We start from the raw sequence: 18,966 nt of genomic DNA on the forward strand, positions 1-18,966 counted from the left end.
GAAAAAAAATATGCACGCTACACCAGGTGACTCTGAATAGCTCACAGCTTCTTTTTTTTCGGGGCTGTTAACCGCATTGTTAAATCATTGGTCACATTTAGCTATAGAACACCAGGTATATATATTGTTTGCAGAACGGTCAGAACACAAGCAGCTTTCCGTTTTTACTTTTGAGCTGCTTCATTCCTTTGGTGTCAAACGAGATAAGACCAAACCACTCAAAGACTTAAATTGCCCATATGGTAATTTGGAGAAGCCTGGCTAAGTACAAGTCCCACGGACGAAAAACAGCCATGTTGGCAATGAGAAAGTCTGCCCAGCGGAGAGGTCCATGCCCGGGCGGTGTATCAGATGACGGGCCAGGCCACGTGCACAAAAATGGGACCAGTGAAGTTGTAATCGGGGGTTTATAGTAAACAGAGTGTAGATGCGGCGTGAAATGCATTTGTTACAAACAAATTCAGCGGCACCTCATTTCTGCTCATGTAGTGTGATGGCTTCGGTTAAGAATGTTTGGCCGCGTGGCTTCCTTTTAAATACTGTTCAAGATAAAAAAAAAAAAAGACAAAAAATTTCCCGAACCGAATAGGGCGAAATAAGCAACTGTTCACATAAGTAGGCTGGCAGTAACTATAGGCGGCTATATATTCTATTGACTGTGAAATGTGAGCAGGACGCATATCTTGCATATAGGAAATATGTTTCACCCTGCTGTCTTTTCAATGCTCTTTTCTTCCATTGATAACTAGATAAAAGTCCTTTTTATTTACCTTAGGGAAGGTTTGTTTGTTTTTTTGCATAACTTATATACATTTTCAGAAATTTGTCAGGCTCTATAAACTATTATGTCTTGCCCACATAAGAACAACCTGGCGACACCACTTCCAAGAGGCCTAAAAAGTAGCGCCACGAGGCGAGCTTTCCTCTCTTGGGGACAAAGATTTGTATATTAGGGGGCACATTAGTGCACTCATCTTGGAAAGTGTCTGAATGCACACAGGAATGTCGCGTACACAGCGAGGACAATCCGGAGGCCCAGTTCACCGATAATCCAGCGCCGATGCTGGCGTTGTGAGAGAAGGCGCGATACCTGATAGTTGACAAGGTCTAGCACCTACTAGATATAGGGTTGCCTGACGAAACGTTTGGCAGGAGCTGCCAACACGAGCCTCTCTCTCCTCGGGACGGTGATAACATAATCAACCTGCCAGGGCCCATGCATTCGCGTTAGCCATAGAGGCACGTTTAAGCGGTTTGGTTAAAGCAGGGCTTTAAACATATGCGGACCTCTAGCGTACACTAAAACGTCATACACTTAAAGGCGGAACCTACGTGTCCCCCATAATTGCTTTTCTTACTTTTGATAGAGGACACCTTTTAAGTTTGTTAAATACATTTTAAGTACGGGTGTGCGAATATCCAAAATTTCAAATTCAAATCGATTCGTTGTCATTCCATTCGTATTTGATTTGAAAAACTTATATTTGGAAATTATTGCATACTCAAAAATCCCCTGAATACATCAAAATTATTCTAATTCACCACAGTTTCACCGCACTGTGCGCTTCACTACAATTCTTGAACTTGTGAACTGTGCGGTGAAGCATCCCCCGAGAATGCGGGGAAGCCGTTATTTCGAGACGGACAACTGCTATACCACATCGCAGTGCGATAGCGATAGCGGAAGCCTTCCCAGCCGACGGTGTGAGCATAGCGAAGCACACTTGATGAAACCAGAAAAATGCCTTTCTCTCTTGAGCTTCATTTGAAACGAAGAATACAAACGTTCATCAGGTAAAATTACTGTAACGCAAATGGTTTTCGGTAGTTTTTTCAGGCCCAATCAATAAATCAAATATTCGGTCAATTCGAACATATTTTATGGTGTGTTGAGGCCGAATTAACAAGATTTTACTATATTTAGTAGTGATTTGACAGCTCCAACAAATTCCATGAAGGTCATTCCTGTACAATAATACGAAATCCCGCATATAATTTATACTGGATTTTTCAGTGTCGTATACACTTGTGCGCACTAAAGTTTCATTTTGTTTGCAAATAATATGCACGTTTTGAAATCAACAAGTTGGAAAATGTTTGCTATTTTTTAATTTTCCATTTTTCTTCACTGCTCAGATATCTGATTCGATGGGGCTCACACGTCGGAGCGCATAGCGGATGCCGTCTTCTTTACTTTTCTGTGAGGCGGTATCTTTCGCGATCGACGCCATTCGAAAAACGGTTACTGGGCTGCGGAGGAAGCGAGTTCTTGGATGCTCGCGTCCCGGCCGTCGAACGGAGTCGGTTGACATACAAACCGCGGAGGGTTTGGGGACGCGGTAATTTATCGCTCCGGACCATAGTGTTCTCTGAATATATCGCACTGTGTACGGACCTGACGCCCTCGAAACGGGTGGCGACGGCTGAGAGCGCGGACGGAGCGTTGTGTGCGGTGCAGTTGGCTTTCCTTGTGTTCCGTTTGACGTTTTTGTGTACCAAGCGGAAATGCGTCGTGTCTTCCTGTAATTATACGCGGTGCTCTCGAGTCAACAACCGCGTGGGCACCAGCATCCTATCCGTTTCTCAGTTTTAAAGAAGTTCTTCTCATTATCTCCGATAAATGCGTTTCCGATTAGTCACAAAAAGTGTCTCCAGAATCCTGGGCAAACGGATTTCAGAGAGGTTTTGGCGCCAAGTGGGAGAGAAACAGCGACCGTCCGAGCTGCTACTCGAGACCCCTGCTCGAAAGATGTTGCGTGTGACTGACTAATTTGTTGCTTAATATGAGTTTGTTGTTTGATTTGTATCAGTTCATTCGATATAATCAATGTTCGATCTCATCTTTATTAAATTACTAATGCCATAAATCCAAACCTGCTGGTCTCCTCCTTCGATGCGGCAGAGCCGTCCGGACGTCAACGGTTCGAACGTTTCGTTACAAAATATAGTCTGTTCAGTTTCATGAAAACATGTCTGCACGACATATGACTGCGGTTCACCGCGCATTCGATTACAAATTTACGCTGAGGTGCTCCAAGAAGAAATACAAAGTAAATGCGTATTTTTAGGCAATTGTACTGCTATCCATTGTTTACACACTTTCCTTGAATGCATTACTATTTTAGATGATGAGGAACATATAGTACACCTACATATATAAATGTACAAACTTGTTGCGTCCGTGCCTCATGAGCAGAAGCGTAGCCAGGGAGGCGGTGTTTCTGTTTCAGAGCACCCCGCGAAATTTTAAACTCTGACCCCCCCCCCCCTCCTTTCGGCCTTTTTTTTTTTTTTTTCGCCCATTAAGTTTTTCTCGGCCAGCGGCGTAATAACACCCCTGAAAAATATTTCTGACTGCGCCACTGGCGTTGGGTATAAGAAGTCGCTACGCGCTTGGAAAAGCAGGTTTGTCCCAGTAAGTTTTCAATCGACCAGAAAACACGGCCATGTTGTGGTCAGCCTCCAACAACGCTGCTGGGCAGTTTTCTTTTTATTAGTTCTGGCTCAACATCTACGTGCGACTGATAAGAAGAGCTCAGTTTTCTTTCTTTTCCATAAGAAATCTTCAATAGAATGCAAAGAAAAAAAAGCAGTTCTCTCTTTTACGTTTTCGAGAATCAAGTGTCGATAAGGTACTGTTTTTAAATATGAGCCTAAGAAATATTGGTAAAGGCAATAACCGTACTGTCTCACCTGACGACATATCTCGATCGGCAGTCACTAAAGGTCGTTAAACGAGCTCCTGTTTCCTTCGTTTAAATTTGCAAAAAGACTGCTGCTAATTTTTGAACCAACGAAATCGCATCGAAGAGGTACGCGACATGTGTTTTCAGTGCTTTCATAGTTGATTACAAAGTAGCTTAGCCCGTTTATTAGTCCACGAATAGAAGCTCTGTGGACTTGGCACTTCTAGTTCTGGGATTAATTTTTTAGGTGGCATGAAAAAAAAAAAAGCAAAACTATTTCGTTGAGAAAGCTCAATTAGAACAAAACCATCAACTGCTGACAAAACGAAAAGCGAATCGTCAGCCTTTATCTGCGCCAAAGAAACAACGAAGCTCGCAAAAAGTTCTTTCTATTCTTCCAAAAAAAAAACCCCACTTATTGAGGGCCCCAGAGAAAACGACATTTGGCGCATTTCTCTCTTTGCAAGCTCAGCAGTCAAGAAGTTCTCTTCTTTGTCCGTGCAGTCCTGTGTACATATAGCGTCATCTCGGAGAAGTTGCTTTCTCCGCAGGGCCTTCGCGTCCCACCGCAGCGATCGCACCGCCCTCGAACGACCAGCGCCGAAACTGTACTCCGCTGTATCCCGGGAGCAATAGAGAAGATGAACGCCCAGCATCTTCCGCTTCCTAACTACCCGCAGCTCCTCGGCTCGTTTACCCTCTCCTCCTAAAAGTGAATCCTCATTGGCTTCAAAGAGCAACGACGTCATCACCATTTTACCAATCTCCGCCCCGCTGACTCCGCCTGCAGCGCCGGAGCCCGCCCCGACGCCTGCCGGCCCTTTGCGGAGGCGTTTTCTCGAGCGCGAGGCGAACCGGCTCCCATCGAAAACGCGAACAAACTCGGCCGGCGTGCGGCGGAGGTCTGGTGGAGAGCGACCGGTAGAGACCGTAGACAGCTTCAACGTGCGGCGATCTTGGGCAGCGGAACGAATACAGCGTGCGTTTGTGATTTCGTGCGGTGTTTGTGCGGGCGACCGAGTGCTTCTGCCGTCCTTGAAGGCCCACTTTACAAAGTTCGAAAGCACTGTCGCTTTCTTCGAGTGTTCGCGGGAGGTGGAATGCCAGGCTTCATGTACCCACATCGGTCGCGGTAAGTGCAAGAAGCGAGGTCTCACCCCCGGACAACAAAAACTATACTGCTCAAGCCCCCAGAAGAAGTTGTGGCTAAGTATTTACCCGACCTACAGAGTTTTCTCGCAACTGACAAACGTAGGGTCGCAGAGGCAAGCCCGCGATCCACGTTTACGAGAGAGCGATACCCAAATGATCGAAGCCCGCTTTTAGTGATATATTAATATTCTTCTGCAAATCTAACTGGCCTACCGTGGTTTAGAACTGCGATCCTGCCTCTGAGGTGAAGAGTGATTTCCCATATCCATCATTTATTGAACAAAGCCCTCTCTGCGGGGTTTCGCGGAGGGCTGCGCCGACCTGCCCAGCGCACGGCAGAAGACCAGCAGCCTGCTGACGCGCGGCCTTCGTCGGCCCTCCTCCTTCGAAGGCATCGCCCTCGTCTTCGCTGCCCACGGGTCCCAGCAGCGTGGGTTGGTGGGAGTCTGATGCGGCGTCGGCGGCGGCGGCCAGGATGAGCTGCACCGAGGTCATGTACCAGCCCTACTCGCCCTACTTTCCCTACCACCAGCGAGCGGCCGCCGCTGCCTCCTGTCCCGGCGGAGCCGCCGCGTCCGGCATCGCCGCGGCACAGGCCGCATGCCTCGACTACAAGGTGAGGGTCTCTGGATCTCTCTCAGCCTCACTCATTCTCCTCCCTTCCGTACTTGAACCGCCTAGGGGTGACGGCTGAATTTATCTCCTCCCGCTTTGTTTGGTATAGCTTGAGATCCAAACCTGTTATCTCTTTACGGATGTTTGTATCGTTATTACCAGCCTGATACCCTGCGCTCGCGGCGTGGCTTTATTAGCGCTGCATCTCCCAACGATTTGCTGTCTCCGCTAGTTTCTTAATAACTTTCCCCCACTCAACTGTATGCTACGCTTGATAAGGTTTCGCCGGTATTGGTATGTAGACTAACGGTCACTTTGCCAGAAATTTGTGATCATGTCCCTGTCCCGGCTGTCGAATTTCGAATAAAGCGATATGCAAGACATTTATTTCCTAATCAATGGGGCAATATTTCTCACTTTGCTCGTGTGTATATGGAACATCAAACACCACAAACCACGCCTGTATTTAGGGCCTATGGAATTTATGGCGTGGGTGCTTGAGGGGAAGGGGATCGGACCCATTCGAAGCATGTAACTCTAATGCTTCCTTAATATCGACAGTGGTTTCCAAGCATAGCAGTTCGTAAATCAAACGGACCGAAATAACAAATCGAGAATATGCAGAAAAAAATAAAATCACGTTAAAATTAAGGGCGTGGTGCCCAGTAAAATCTAAATCATAGACACCATTCTGCTACGAAGATACAAGTTCAGTGCTATATAAGATACAAGGTCACAATTATGCCGGGAGTAATCTGCAATTTATTGCCTAATGTAGTGATCTGTGATATGCTTTATCGTGTTTCAGCGGAACTGTACGTAAGTGATAACTTGCAATCAATTACATTTTTAGTAATTTTGTGGTATATTTGTTGCTTTTGTCGAATAGTAATGCTTCAGGCAATCCAATTATCTTTTCCCGGTAACTGTTTACCAGTTGTCAATTACTTCTGTGTAGAAAAGACTACAGGGGCGAAGCGTTCGTGACGATGTGATTGCGTCACATTTTTCAGATGCGCAACGGTGTATGTATGGACGCATGTCATGTTGAGCTATCCGCGTTTTTGTTCTTGGTGCAGCTTCTGCTAGCATCTGCTGCAATCCTCAATTTAAGGCGAAATGGGTCTCTAGTGAAAGACGACGTAAGGACATCCAACACCATTCGCTCGAATAATTAAACCGGTCTTGTTATGTTTCCACTCAAAAAGTCGCCCCTGATGTTCCAAACAAAGCGCATGTACAATTTCACCAGCCTTTTAGTATACTTACATGCAGTGCCTCTTCACAGCGCCAACTGCTAAGCGCGGCGCGTATTAGGGCGTGTTTGGTTTGATTTGGTTTATTGGTTTTAACGTCTCAAAGCAACTTCGAGAAACCTCAAAGTGGAGGGCTCCGGGAATTTCGATTCCATTCGGTTTTTAATGTGCACTGATATAGCCTTGTACACGGGCGCCTTGCTTTTCGACTCCTCAGAAAATACCATGACCGCCATTGTGGTGGTTCGATCCCCGCGACCTTGTTTTCAGGAGTCAGGCGCCCTAACCACTTAGCCACTGCGGTGGATCATAGACGATGTAGAAGCTGCCATGGAAACACAGCGCAACTATAAGCGCGACTGTGCAAGATATAGTAACCGCCTAATCTTTAGGAGAGGCGTGTTCAGTGTAGCGAACGGTGTCTTAGTAATGAAACGTAGCAAAATCATCCACCTTTGAAAAGCAACTCCTACTGAAAATTAAAAAAAAAAGCGCTTAAAAAATTTGAGAAAGCAGTACTAGTGTGAGTGTTTTTGTGTTATGATGATAAAGTTCGATGGAAAGTAATGGAACTGTTATCGATTACTGTTGTGTATTACTGTTCTCGGGCTGTAATCAGGTTTCACACACAGTAATTTTAATTGTAATCGGTTACTTATTTTTTGTAACGTGTACAAGTTTGTGTTCCACGGATAATCGACTTTACGTCTATTATACTGTTGTTGACATCCCATTAGCCGTTGCCATGAGTGAGCAATAATATGTGCTGCCTGGAAGCTGCTGAATTTGGTTTTCGTGACACAGGGTGTAGAAAGTTTTTCTTGGGTGCTGTTCACGTATGCAATACGGAAACTGTGGATTTAAAGCTACCTGGGATAGACAGACAACCTGTATATCATGAAGCCCCTATACAGAAATAAATTAACCCCTTTGTCATTTACGCTTTTTAGTGTGCTGCTCTAGCGTTCTGCACTGATCAAGAGCAAGACAATGGAACATTTGCTTGGGCAGTATATAGGGGCTTCAAAAAAAGAAAAAAAAAAAGATATTGTACCAATTAGCTCCAACTCTCGCTTTTTTAGGGGAGTAGAAATTTTGTTTAATCACTGTCATGCATATTGAAGTGACAAAATTAGATGGGCACCAATAGGCTACGTGCACTCTCCTCTTGTATATTTCCCAGCCAGCTATTTTCCATGTTAACAAGGCGCAAAAACATGAAGAAAGCTACGTCCTTGAAAAAAAATCCCAATTGTACCAAGCATCAATGTGAACAGTGTATAAGAAACGCTAATATACTTTGGGGATGAAACAACCCTCTGATTAGGGTAATGAGGTACACAGGTTATACTGAAGCTCTCATATCCAAGGAAATGGGGTTTGCCACGTTGGGATAATTACATATAAGTCTTTTAAAACAATTAAAAGAAAATTACTGAGTTTAATGTGAAAGGGAGTCATGCAATATGCTCAACGGCTGCTTACCTACAATTTCCAGATGTTATGTATGAGTAGACGATGAATCTAAGCAGTATAATCATGCATATCATGCTGGAATTGATTCTAATTGATAAATGCTAAATGAAAAAAAGTCGCAAGAATCAGAGATCAGCGAGGATTATATACCAGCGCGGGTTGGTGGTGTACATCGCCCTAAGAGAGAAAAGAAAATTATGCAGGACATGCATGGTACCGAATGTTATATTATGTTCAGATAAGGTATCGTATGGAGACAATCTCCCCTTTCCGTCTTGGAGAGAAAACATTTATGCGTGTTAACTTGATCTTGTCATGCATCATTTAGGAACAGCGCCGTCCCCTTCCGAGAGACTCCATATAGCTCGATTCTTTTTTCTAGTATAATGCCCGAGAAGTAACGATCCTTTTTACTGTACCGCGATCACTCGCTGAATTTATACCTGTCATGCTGCATAGCAGTACCATTAGCATGCACGGTAATTCGGAATTTCCGTTACATATCAATACGATGCCATTATAACCGCAAGACAAACGACAAAGCATATGTGCCTAACGTTTCACTGAATATTCAAATTACTTCAAATTAGATTCTGTTTTTTTTTTTTTACAAATTATATATATTTATTTCCTAATTCTGCTCACCAGGGTGTCGTTCAGAAACGCCTCAAGTTACTTTCTCGGTTTTGACGTTATAGTACATCGAGATTATTGTGAGGTCATTCTATAGATGTATACGCCTAGCTGCATGTGTAGTAACGTGTTTGCAGTTTGGGAACAGGGGCCTGCAGATCACATCCCACTCTCGTGCCGATCAACAGATCGCCTAAAGTAGTGAAGCATTTCAGCGTTATGATCCTATCGCTTCCTCATTCATGAAATCGTCATCGTCATCAGGACATCCAGGGGTAAAGACCCCAGATCGTGAGTAGAAAACCCCTGTGCCACCGCGACCCTGCAAAAGTTAAGGATTAATAAAGTATGGAAAAATCACCGCACTGGCGAATACTAGCGAGATCTATAGGGGGCTATAGCCTGCGTGCAAAGTTGCACTACGCTGCAAGGGCTCACGCCAAACTCCCCCCCCCCCCCCCCCCCCATACTCCCAACCTTTTTCTACACCACCACTTGTCCACCTCTCGCTGAAGCATATGTTGCCCAATTGATGCATATACAAAACTTTTGGCCCTGATCGTCCGGCTGCAGTGCAAGTATGCAAAGCGCTGCAGTCTTGAGCTGTGGGAAACAACAAAAAGAAGGCACATAACAGCATTAAACTGACTTTCTATCACCTGTTGGAGAAACTGAGCAATTGGGCATGAACATAATAAAATGAGAGACATAAGGGAGATCTTGCAGAGGGTATCCATGTTATATACAAAAGTCCCTATTGACAAGTGTAGATTTGAGGCCGTATTTCTTTTTTTCGTTCTCCTTTACTTTGGTCCTGTGTCATTAGATGCGTCTTCTGATGTCGGTTGACCAGAATAAAAAACGAACGTCTTTACAATTGTGCTGTGCGATGTCAGCGCACGTTAAAGATCCCCAGGTGGTCGAAATTACTCCGTAGCCCTCCACTACGGCTCCCCTTTCTCTCTTTCCACTTTCATTCCCACCTTCCTCCCTTCCCTTACGGCGCGGTTCGGGTGTCCACAGAGCAAGTGCGACAGTTACTGCGCCTTTCCCTTCCTGTGAACCAATTTAATTTAATTAATTTAACGTCTTTACAAAATTGGGTCTCTGGGAACCTTTGGCGGAAATATGTAATCCATTGAACCAAGTACATGTAATATAATATGCGTGCTTCTCGACGCACTGTCATGTGATATAAAGGATTCCATATTGTTCAGGAGTTATATTGGAAAAGATAAGGTATAGCGGCAGGCCCCGTACTGTAGGCCATCGCACAGTTTACTCTGAGGATGCGAGCGGTACAGATTTCAGATCCTTAATACAATTTGCATGTCGCAAAATAAAAGAATCATAATCTTCCAAATCATCAGGTAAAGACGGGGCGCTTGATAGACGATGCGTTCTTGAGGTTGAAAGCGCAAAAGATAGCAGCAGAAAGTCGTGTGGCCCCCATGTCGCGAGCACCGATAAGGTCTCTCTCGTCTGTCTGCGCGTGTCACTCTGATGCATGAGTCAGAGCTCAGACTTGGACCTTGCACGCAGAGGAAAAGCAAGTGGCCGCGATTACTAGGGTGATCCGCCCGATAAGTGTTAGACTGCCACCAGGGCCTGAGCAGTGGTAGTCGTCCAAAGGGACGAGGAAGCCAGGACGTGTCGACCGATTAGGCACGTAACTTTTCTCTTATCACGTCTCTCAGATGCTTACGTGCTCAGCACTGCATGCTGAAACAATTGGGTATTTATTCTTTGTACGGCAAAGTATGCGCCTTTTCTCCTTTACATCATTTGTTCCAATTCATTATTATAACAATGAACTTGGGATGAGAGTCTTGGGTAATCGCACATTCGTTTGCAGCGTGGAAGGCGACTATACGGCAAGACGTACATTATATATACTCCAACGCTCGATTGTGTTCGTGCATTCGATGCAAACCTCCAACACCTTCTTCCTGCATTCGCACCTATCTGCATATACCTTTGGAGTAGCTCCAAAGGGAGACAGCGTCTTATAATTAGTATTAGGTCTTGTGGTAAAGACACGACGTCGTGGTAACATCGGCACAATGCCTCCTAATGACCTTAAACGCGAATGTAATTATAGTTTGCACTGCTTCATGACGCGAGCGAAACTGACAAGGGAAGCGTGCACGGGTACTTCCCGGTGGCATATGTGTATGTGCTCTACACTTTTGTCAGCCAGATATATATAGGCAAGAAGACTGAGCTGCTTTTAGAGCGAGCTGTTTTGTCGAAATTAATAACGCCTTCGTTTGCGGACTTGCATTCTTCTGTGTTTAGCACTGTGGCAAATGGCATAAATCATGGCTGAATTCTAAAACAAACATGCGCTGCAATCATGCCTCCACACAGAGCCGCGTAGCGGCGCCATTGTTGTAAAGCATCCGTATACACACCACTATGCAGAGGGCGCAAATGTCGCAGGTATTGATACATATGCAGAATATGCGAAATCCGATCGTTTTCAAAGACGTGTTAGTGCTGCGCTAAGTTGACACTTGCTGCGGTAATAAAGGAAGGGAACTGTCGTCAGAATTTTGTCATTGAGCAGTGGGTAGGCGAATTCTAAGCTAGAGGACGTAGAAACCATTGCAAACGCTCGTGTCCAAACGTCTATAGACTATATAGGCGATTAAGTTCGCTAGCTTTATGGTATGTTATATAGCTTTACGTTGTTATTTTTTTCTGAGAGGGTTGCTCTTACTGTGCACATGTGGTGTCTGTTCTGGCGCTAATTCTCCTTACGAAATAATGTGCCAACAGCTATTGACGGAAACAGCACACTAAAAGAAACATATGTAGCTGAAGTAATGGGACTGAGGCTGAATAACTATAGACAAGTTTAATACGCAATGGCATTCAAATGCCTTCTGTCCTACACTGGAAGTTAAAACTTGAGGACTTCTAGAATCAAACTTATTAGATGAAGTGTTTGGTAATTGATGCATGATATAACTCTGCAGTGTGCACTAAGTGGGAAGGCACAATTAATATTCAATTTTTTTCCTAACAATATATATAACGTCTTTACACGTAAATGATGCCACAGTGAATATAGCGCGATAGGGAAGTTTGCACAGTGCAAGGGAAATAAAAAGAATTTATTACTATTATAAGGCGAGTTCATGATTACAATATGATATTGTAACTTTAGCCATGCACATATCTGATCTAGCAGGTGAAGCGTCACGTAGGCCTGACGCGTCTGAAGTCGTTATTTCTGTGAAGCATGCTGCGTCACCACGTCGTCGTTTGTTACTACAAGCTTTATCGCCCCTTGCTGCATAGTACCACACAGGTAAACAAAAAAAAAAAAAAATCCTTGTAGAAACACGGATTTTTTTTTTTTTTTTTTGTTTACCTTGCCTCATTTTACGGCACCAAGGTTAATAAAAATTAGGGTTCCCCACGCGACTCGCGAGACTGGTGGTAGAGCTATCTTAAAGAGCAGAAAGAAAAAAAAGGAAGAAGAAATCGGTTTCCAGCAATGTGATTTCTTGAGAAAGAAATCGCATTTGCAATCGTGTAAATATGTTACAGCATTGGTAAGCAAGGAGAGAGGACGCATTTGCAGAAACGCGTTCTGATAGCTTTTAATGAGCCCGTGCATTTTATTTTCCTTCTTCGTATACAGTCGCAACAACAACGGCAAAGAGCTCAGCGTCACATTGCATTACTCATTTCATCTGGTAAGATAAACAGCGTAGGTGCCTCCGCTGACTCTGTTTTAAGCCGCGCGTGCGAAAGACGAGGCATTTTAAGAATAACCTATTTTTACCGATTGTTCTGAAAAGAAACGTGTTTTGAGCAATAGACACTTTGTGTGGCAGATCATGCGCCTTTCCTTTCGTGTAAACCAGTCTGTTATGTTATTTATTAGACGCTTTGCTGGGTGCCTGGCCGCACTCTTGTTTCCTTTCAAGTGCCCCTGTAATATGCGAGAAAGAATTTATATTTCCTCTAAAAGGCAGTTGCATACTCTCCGAATCACAGTCGGACCTGAAAGCGACCAGTACGCTCCCAATATATATTTTGCATCACTGATGGAAACTGCGTTCCAGACAACAATGACCTCACCGATTTGGCGTTGCCCATATATGCCCGATAGGGCGTGCTGTGTTTTTATGGGATGGATGGCTTTCGTGTGCAATGTCATCCACTATTATAGTTGGACATACAGGTGACATCAACGTTATCTGCCTTAATTCTTCTCCTGCTATCCATACTATCTTTGAGTGCTGTGCGGTATCTTGGCCCATTGCAGATACAAAGGACTATGGAAATATACCACCGCAACAGCCAAAATGCCTGTAAACAGAGGGTATTTGGGTAACAATAAAAAAAAAAAAAAAAGCTGACTAACATGAAAGTGATCGTAAACGACGTCTTCTCAGACTCAAACCTTATAAGCCCCAGAGACTACCAGCAGCTTTAGGACCCATTCTGCTTAGATACCTATATAATTAGCTAATCTGCTAAATAACACTTAAGTGATCGTGTACTCTATGGCTTGGCGCTTTTTTTATAGTTCATTCTGGGAACTTGAAGAATTATATTTAACGCTGATTAGCTGACATTTTAATTATTCCTGCAAGGAATAAAGCGTCAAAGAGTAGTTTTTAGATGACCTTGAAAAGAGAATACTGAAATGGCTTCAGCAAGGTATTATTACGGATCTCTTTCAGCTGCCTGAAAATAAAATCTGTAAAATACAATATCACGATTTCGGATTACTTACAGCTATTGATCTACTTCCGTCCCTAAACACCTTTCAGAGAAAAAAGGGTATTACCTTCCGGAAGAACTTTCCACGACTGCGCCATCACAGTGATGCGCCCCCTTTATGCAAATACTTTGCTGTGCCCGTCAGAAGTCTTCGAACATTTACCACATGGTGTGGACCTGTCCCTCCAATCCTGCTATCCCCCCTCATCCCAACTCCACCCGGGAGGACTGGGAGGCGACCCTGCTCGGATGCTCTGACCTACAGGCCCAAAAGGCCTTGGTTGAGCGCTCCCGGACAGCGGCCGACGCCACTGGAGTCCAATACTAAGGACCCAACCTAGTGCTTATAAGGACTGGCCTATTAAGGGCTGGTCCAATCATACCTCCCTGTGAATGCTCTTATGAGCCAATAAATGTCTTTCATCACCACCACCACCCTTTTCATAGCGTCGATCGAATAATGCTCATTTGTTGTCAGGGCGCTTTTACCTGACGCACGCTGATCGATATGCATTACTTCCCTGAAACACACATACATTACCGCGTTCATAACGTGCCCAGACAGGGTGACCTAGTGGTCACAAAGCGTGCCCGTTCTCTACAATGTGCAAGCCCACTCTAGAAAGAGTACATAAACGTCCAGACGAATCTTCCTCCGCAGTCTCTTCAAGAATATTACTGTGCAATAGCCGTATGTCCGATCGCCTTTCGTCTATATACGTGTGAGGCAAGCTCAATATATACCCCTCAGCATTGTCTATATAGTATGCGCCGGACACGCTCATATAACGCCCGAGAAAACGCCCTCTCGCAGACGTCGCATTCAGAGAGGGCAACCAATATGTGCTCGCTCGACCGGTTCAGTCCGTTCGTCGGCCGTCCTCACAGACGTCAGCCGGTCTCGCAAAAGTAATAGTGCGCCCGCTATATAGAAGGGTGTGTGGGAGAAGCAGCAGTGGGAACCAGGGCGCCCGAGAACACCGGCCCGACCAATCCGGCGCTCCCTTCTCTTCTCGCCCGACTTGGCGGTGCAATAAGTCCTGCCGGCAGCCGGGTCGATGCGTTGCGTGCAGAGCCCAGTGGCGCCGGGCGAGTCATGAAGGGGCTCTTCGTTCGCCCCGGTCGTCCGCTCTTCCCGCGCGGAAAGACGGACGGAAAAGACGGGCGTAGTTGGAATACGGGGAGTGATAGAGGAGAAGAAAAGTTGCGTCTCTCGAGGATGCGGCGACTTTATTGCCGCTTTATTGCGCGTCGTCTCTGTGTCGTCGGTGTGAAAGGAGCCCGAGAAATATCGAAAGGAAGCGGTGGCGTTACAGCTATGCCTAGTTGAGGAAACCATGCGAGGCGCCCTCTTTGAGAATATGTGTGACCGTGATTGCAGACTACCGGTGATCAGACCAAAACAATAAGAGCACGCAGGAGACGTCTATACCAGTTGCTTGCTCATCTATAGCGGCTATCATATAGCATTAGCTCTCACCATGCTGTGGTGAAAACCGACGTATGTGTAGGCAGTTTGACCTCATGTGAACATTAACATGCATTCAACGTATACTTATCCTAGTCTGGATCTGAAAAACGAAGAACTATTTTATTTTAACTGCTTGCGATGCTGCTGGATCTTAGCAGGAATGTGATCTCGTTCGGAAGCGCTCTATAATCGCTAGTAGCCCGATAGTATAGTTTAGTTTAGTTTACGGGGTTTAAAGACCCAAAGCGACTCAAGCTATGAGAGGCGCCGTAGGGGAGGGATCCAGAAATTTAGACCACCTGGGGATTTTTTAGCGTGCACCGATATCGCACAGCGCACGGACACCGTGCTTTTCGCCTCTTTCGAAAGCGGCTACCGCGGCCGGGATTCCATACTGCATCGTTAGGGCACAGTATAGTCGAGCGCCCTAACCACTGCACCACCGCTGAGAATGCTAGCTCTATATCATTACCGGAAACAGATTAGATAATAAATTGAATCTTACGGAAAAGTGATCGAAGCATGTGGGGCCCTTGTACCGCTGCGGACAAAAGTAAACTGAGCACGCTATATGCTTCTAAAATTTTTCATGCATTGCATACTTAAAACCAGCAGTCGTGGAATGTGCAGACCGGTAGTAGATGCCAGTGTCCTTTTACTTGGACAATTATTGTGTTCTTATTTTCAGTGCAGAATGCGTGATTTTAATTTGAACGGAAAAGCGTGCTCCGTTTACTTACGTACGCACCTGTACATTTGTAGCCCTTCGTGAAAAGCAGAGTGTCCCCATAATGCTTTTAATTTATGTCGCTTCCACTAGGGCAACAAGATCAGTTGTTATAAGGTTGATGAAATTTTCTTTGGTAATAAGTAAATACATGCGTGTATAGAGCCATGAACCATCAAACAATCAGGAGCACAACTAGCCTATAAAAACATCTCAAAACATCGTGTACGGCGAAAATGAGCACAAAAAACCAGATCCACAAATTTCTAACGGTCTCTGGAAAACAGATATATGTTTAAATATACTAAGGAATCACATCATTCACGTCTGCATGAATTTAGAAAACGATTGTGTTTTGCGATTTTGCTATATCACGTCATCAATTTATCAGATCTATTGGCAATCAAGCCAGATGAAACAAAAAGTTTTATTCGTAATCCGTTTTCTGAGAAAGAAAAAAAGAAAAGAAAGAGAAAATAATGAATGGCATGCATATGCTAGTCCCAGAAAGCAATACAATGAAAAAGCAAGGCTAAAAAGTGAGCTATGACACGTATACATGTGTTATAAGTATACGCGATTGTTAAACGATTACCATTCTCCCACAAGATGAAAGTATAAAGGAGCTGCATCCTTTATGCTTACTCACATATCAGACAGAATCATTGAGACTATAGCGGAAAGGATTCAACTTAAACTGAGGACTGCGCGGTGATATGTGTAAGGAAAGATTATAGGTTAATGTACAAGACACAGGAAGCACAGAGTGGGTCAGGGAATAAACACGAGCTACGGATATTCGAAAGTTGAAATCAAGAAGAAATGGGCATGAGCAGCTTACATGGCAAAATTACTTTTGAAAAGGAATTAAATTACATTGCTAATTACTTTGCTGAAGATCGTAGAAAAGTAATTAAATTACATTACTCATCACTGCTCCCCAAAAGTAACAAAATTGCATTACAATTACTTCTACTGAGTAATATAATTACTTTGGAATTACTTTCTAGTTTCCATAAAATCAAAAACTAAGTAAAGCTATTAAACAAAACAACTTCTTCTCCAGAGTATTCTAGTTCTGCTCAATTCTGTCTCCTTTTGCCAATCCGTTACGCTGGCTTCGGATTGCAGCACGTCGTTCCTGCTTTCGCGCCCTCTACTTTGTTGTCTATTGAAGGAGTGATGGCGCACTTTGGTAAGAGTAATTTCGAGAGGAATTACTTACTTTGCTGTGAAATTACTACCAAAAAGTAATTCACTGCATTACTAAATTACCAAACTGAAAAAGTAATTCATTGCATTACAAATTACCGAGAAAAGTAATTACATTACAGTAATTTCATTACTGTAATTCAATTACTGCCATGTCTGATGAGCAGGGCATGCATGTGTAACACGATGTCAAGATAACCGATGGTTTCTAAGGGTGACAGACTGAATTTCAGTTAAGAGAAGGCAAGTGCATATATAGCAGGGGCAGCAGAAAGTTAGGTGGGTAGATGAGATTTGGTGGCTTGTGGGTATAAAATGAATGCAGCCGGTACAGGAATGGGCTCATTGGAGGGATACGAAATAGCTAGGTTTTTGCCGTGTAGTTGATGTAGACAGGCTGCTGCTGCTGCTGCTGCTGCTGCTGCAGATATACTGCTAGGGATGCTGATGAAAACTGGCCTCGTATAATGCGTGGTGCTGAAAAAGCTAGAAAATATATATTTCTGCTTGTATGTACTACGGCTCCTGATATATATATATATATATATATATACTTGGCCTCGCCGACGGTTGGCTTCTTTCCTTCGTGTATTATAACGAGCACCCTCATTTCCCCTTCATTTATCTGCTTGTAGCTTACGGGGGTCTCGGTTCTGGCAGTCTTGAAGCCATAGGTAGCGTAAGAGGGTTCTAGTACAGCTTTCGCCCTCGCTCTTGATCACGTTCTACGTGACGCTGGCGGTAACACAGGACGTTCCACGTCCGCCGCTATGGTTGAGGGTGGCGCTGGTGAACACTCTCAAGGTTCGTATACAGACAAACATTAATACCCAAGAAAGTAGCAGGGGGGACAGCGGCCGATGTAGCTCAGTTGGAAGAGAACCGGACGCGATATTCGGAGGTCGTGGATTCGGTCCCCACCATCGGCATGTTGTTTTTTCTTCTACTTTGTGTTTAATTATCTTTCCTCTAAGCAGATTACATTACTAGGTTCTGTGATTATCCAAGTAAAAATTAAAAAAAAAAGACATAAATACAATCCCCAATGCTTTCCTTGGCCTCGCCGACGGTTGGCTTCTTTTCTTCGTGTATTATAACGAGCACCCTCATTTCCCCTTCATTTATCTGCTTGTAGCTTACGGGGGTCTCGGTTCTGGCAGTCTTGAAGCCATAGGTAGCGTAAGAGGGTTCTAGTACAGCTTTCGCCCTCGCTCTTGATCACGTTCTACGTGACGCTGGCGGTAACACAGGACGTTCCACGTCCGCCGCTATGGTTGAGGGTGGCGCTGGTGAACATTCTCAAGGTTCGTATACAGACAAACATTAATACCCAAGAAAGTAGCAGGGGGGACAGCGGCCGATGTAGCTCAGTTGGAAGAGCACCGGACGCGATATTCGGAGGTCGTGGGTTCGGTCCCCACCATCGGCACGTTGTTTTTTCTTCTACTTTGTGTTTAATTATCTTTTCCCTAAGCAGATTACATTACTAGTTTCTGTGATTATCCAAGTAAAAATTAAAAAAAAAAGACATAAATACAATCCCCAATGCTTTCCTTGGCCTCGCCGACGGTTGGCTTCTTTCCTTCGTGTATTATAACGAGCACCCTCATTTCCCCTTCATTTATCTGCTTATATATATATATATATATATATATATATATATATATATATATATATATATCAGACTTAATATCACTTTTCGCAGAGCTATATTTTAGGGTGTATTATATATATATATATATATATATATATATATATAAATATATATATATATATATATATATATATATATATATATATATATATATATATATATATATATATATATATATATATATATATTTATATATATATATATATATATATATATATATAATACACCCTAAAATATAGCTCTGCGAAAAGTGATATTAAGTCTGATATTCAAGAATGATGTTCAATCAGGACACATCTCAAGGCACCGTTGTGTTAAGACTATTGAGTGAAATTGTGTCA

At 43.9% G+C, this 18,966-nt stretch overlaps 1 protein-coding gene across 1 annotated transcript in view; it reads left to right on the plus strand.

The window, feature by feature from the left end:
• The first annotated feature begins 5,313 nt into the window (after positions 1-5,313).
• The window catches only part of LOC146207764 (uncharacterized), a 71,489-nt gene continuing 57,836 nt past the window's right edge, over positions 5,314-18,966 (plus strand). The window contains exon 1 of the mRNA XM_084587158.1: positions 5,314-5,454. Within this exon, the coding sequence (XP_084443284.1) occupies positions 5,314-5,454 (141 nt within the window). The remainder of the gene's footprint in view (positions 5,455-18,966) is intronic.

Source organism: Amblyomma maculatum, chromosome 1 (assembly GCF_055883805.1).
Source record: "Amblyomma maculatum isolate TAMU_Amacu chromosome 1, ASM5588380v1, whole genome shotgun sequence".
Taxonomy (NCBI): Eukaryota; Metazoa; Arthropoda; class Arachnida; order Ixodida; family Ixodidae; genus Amblyomma; species Amblyomma maculatum.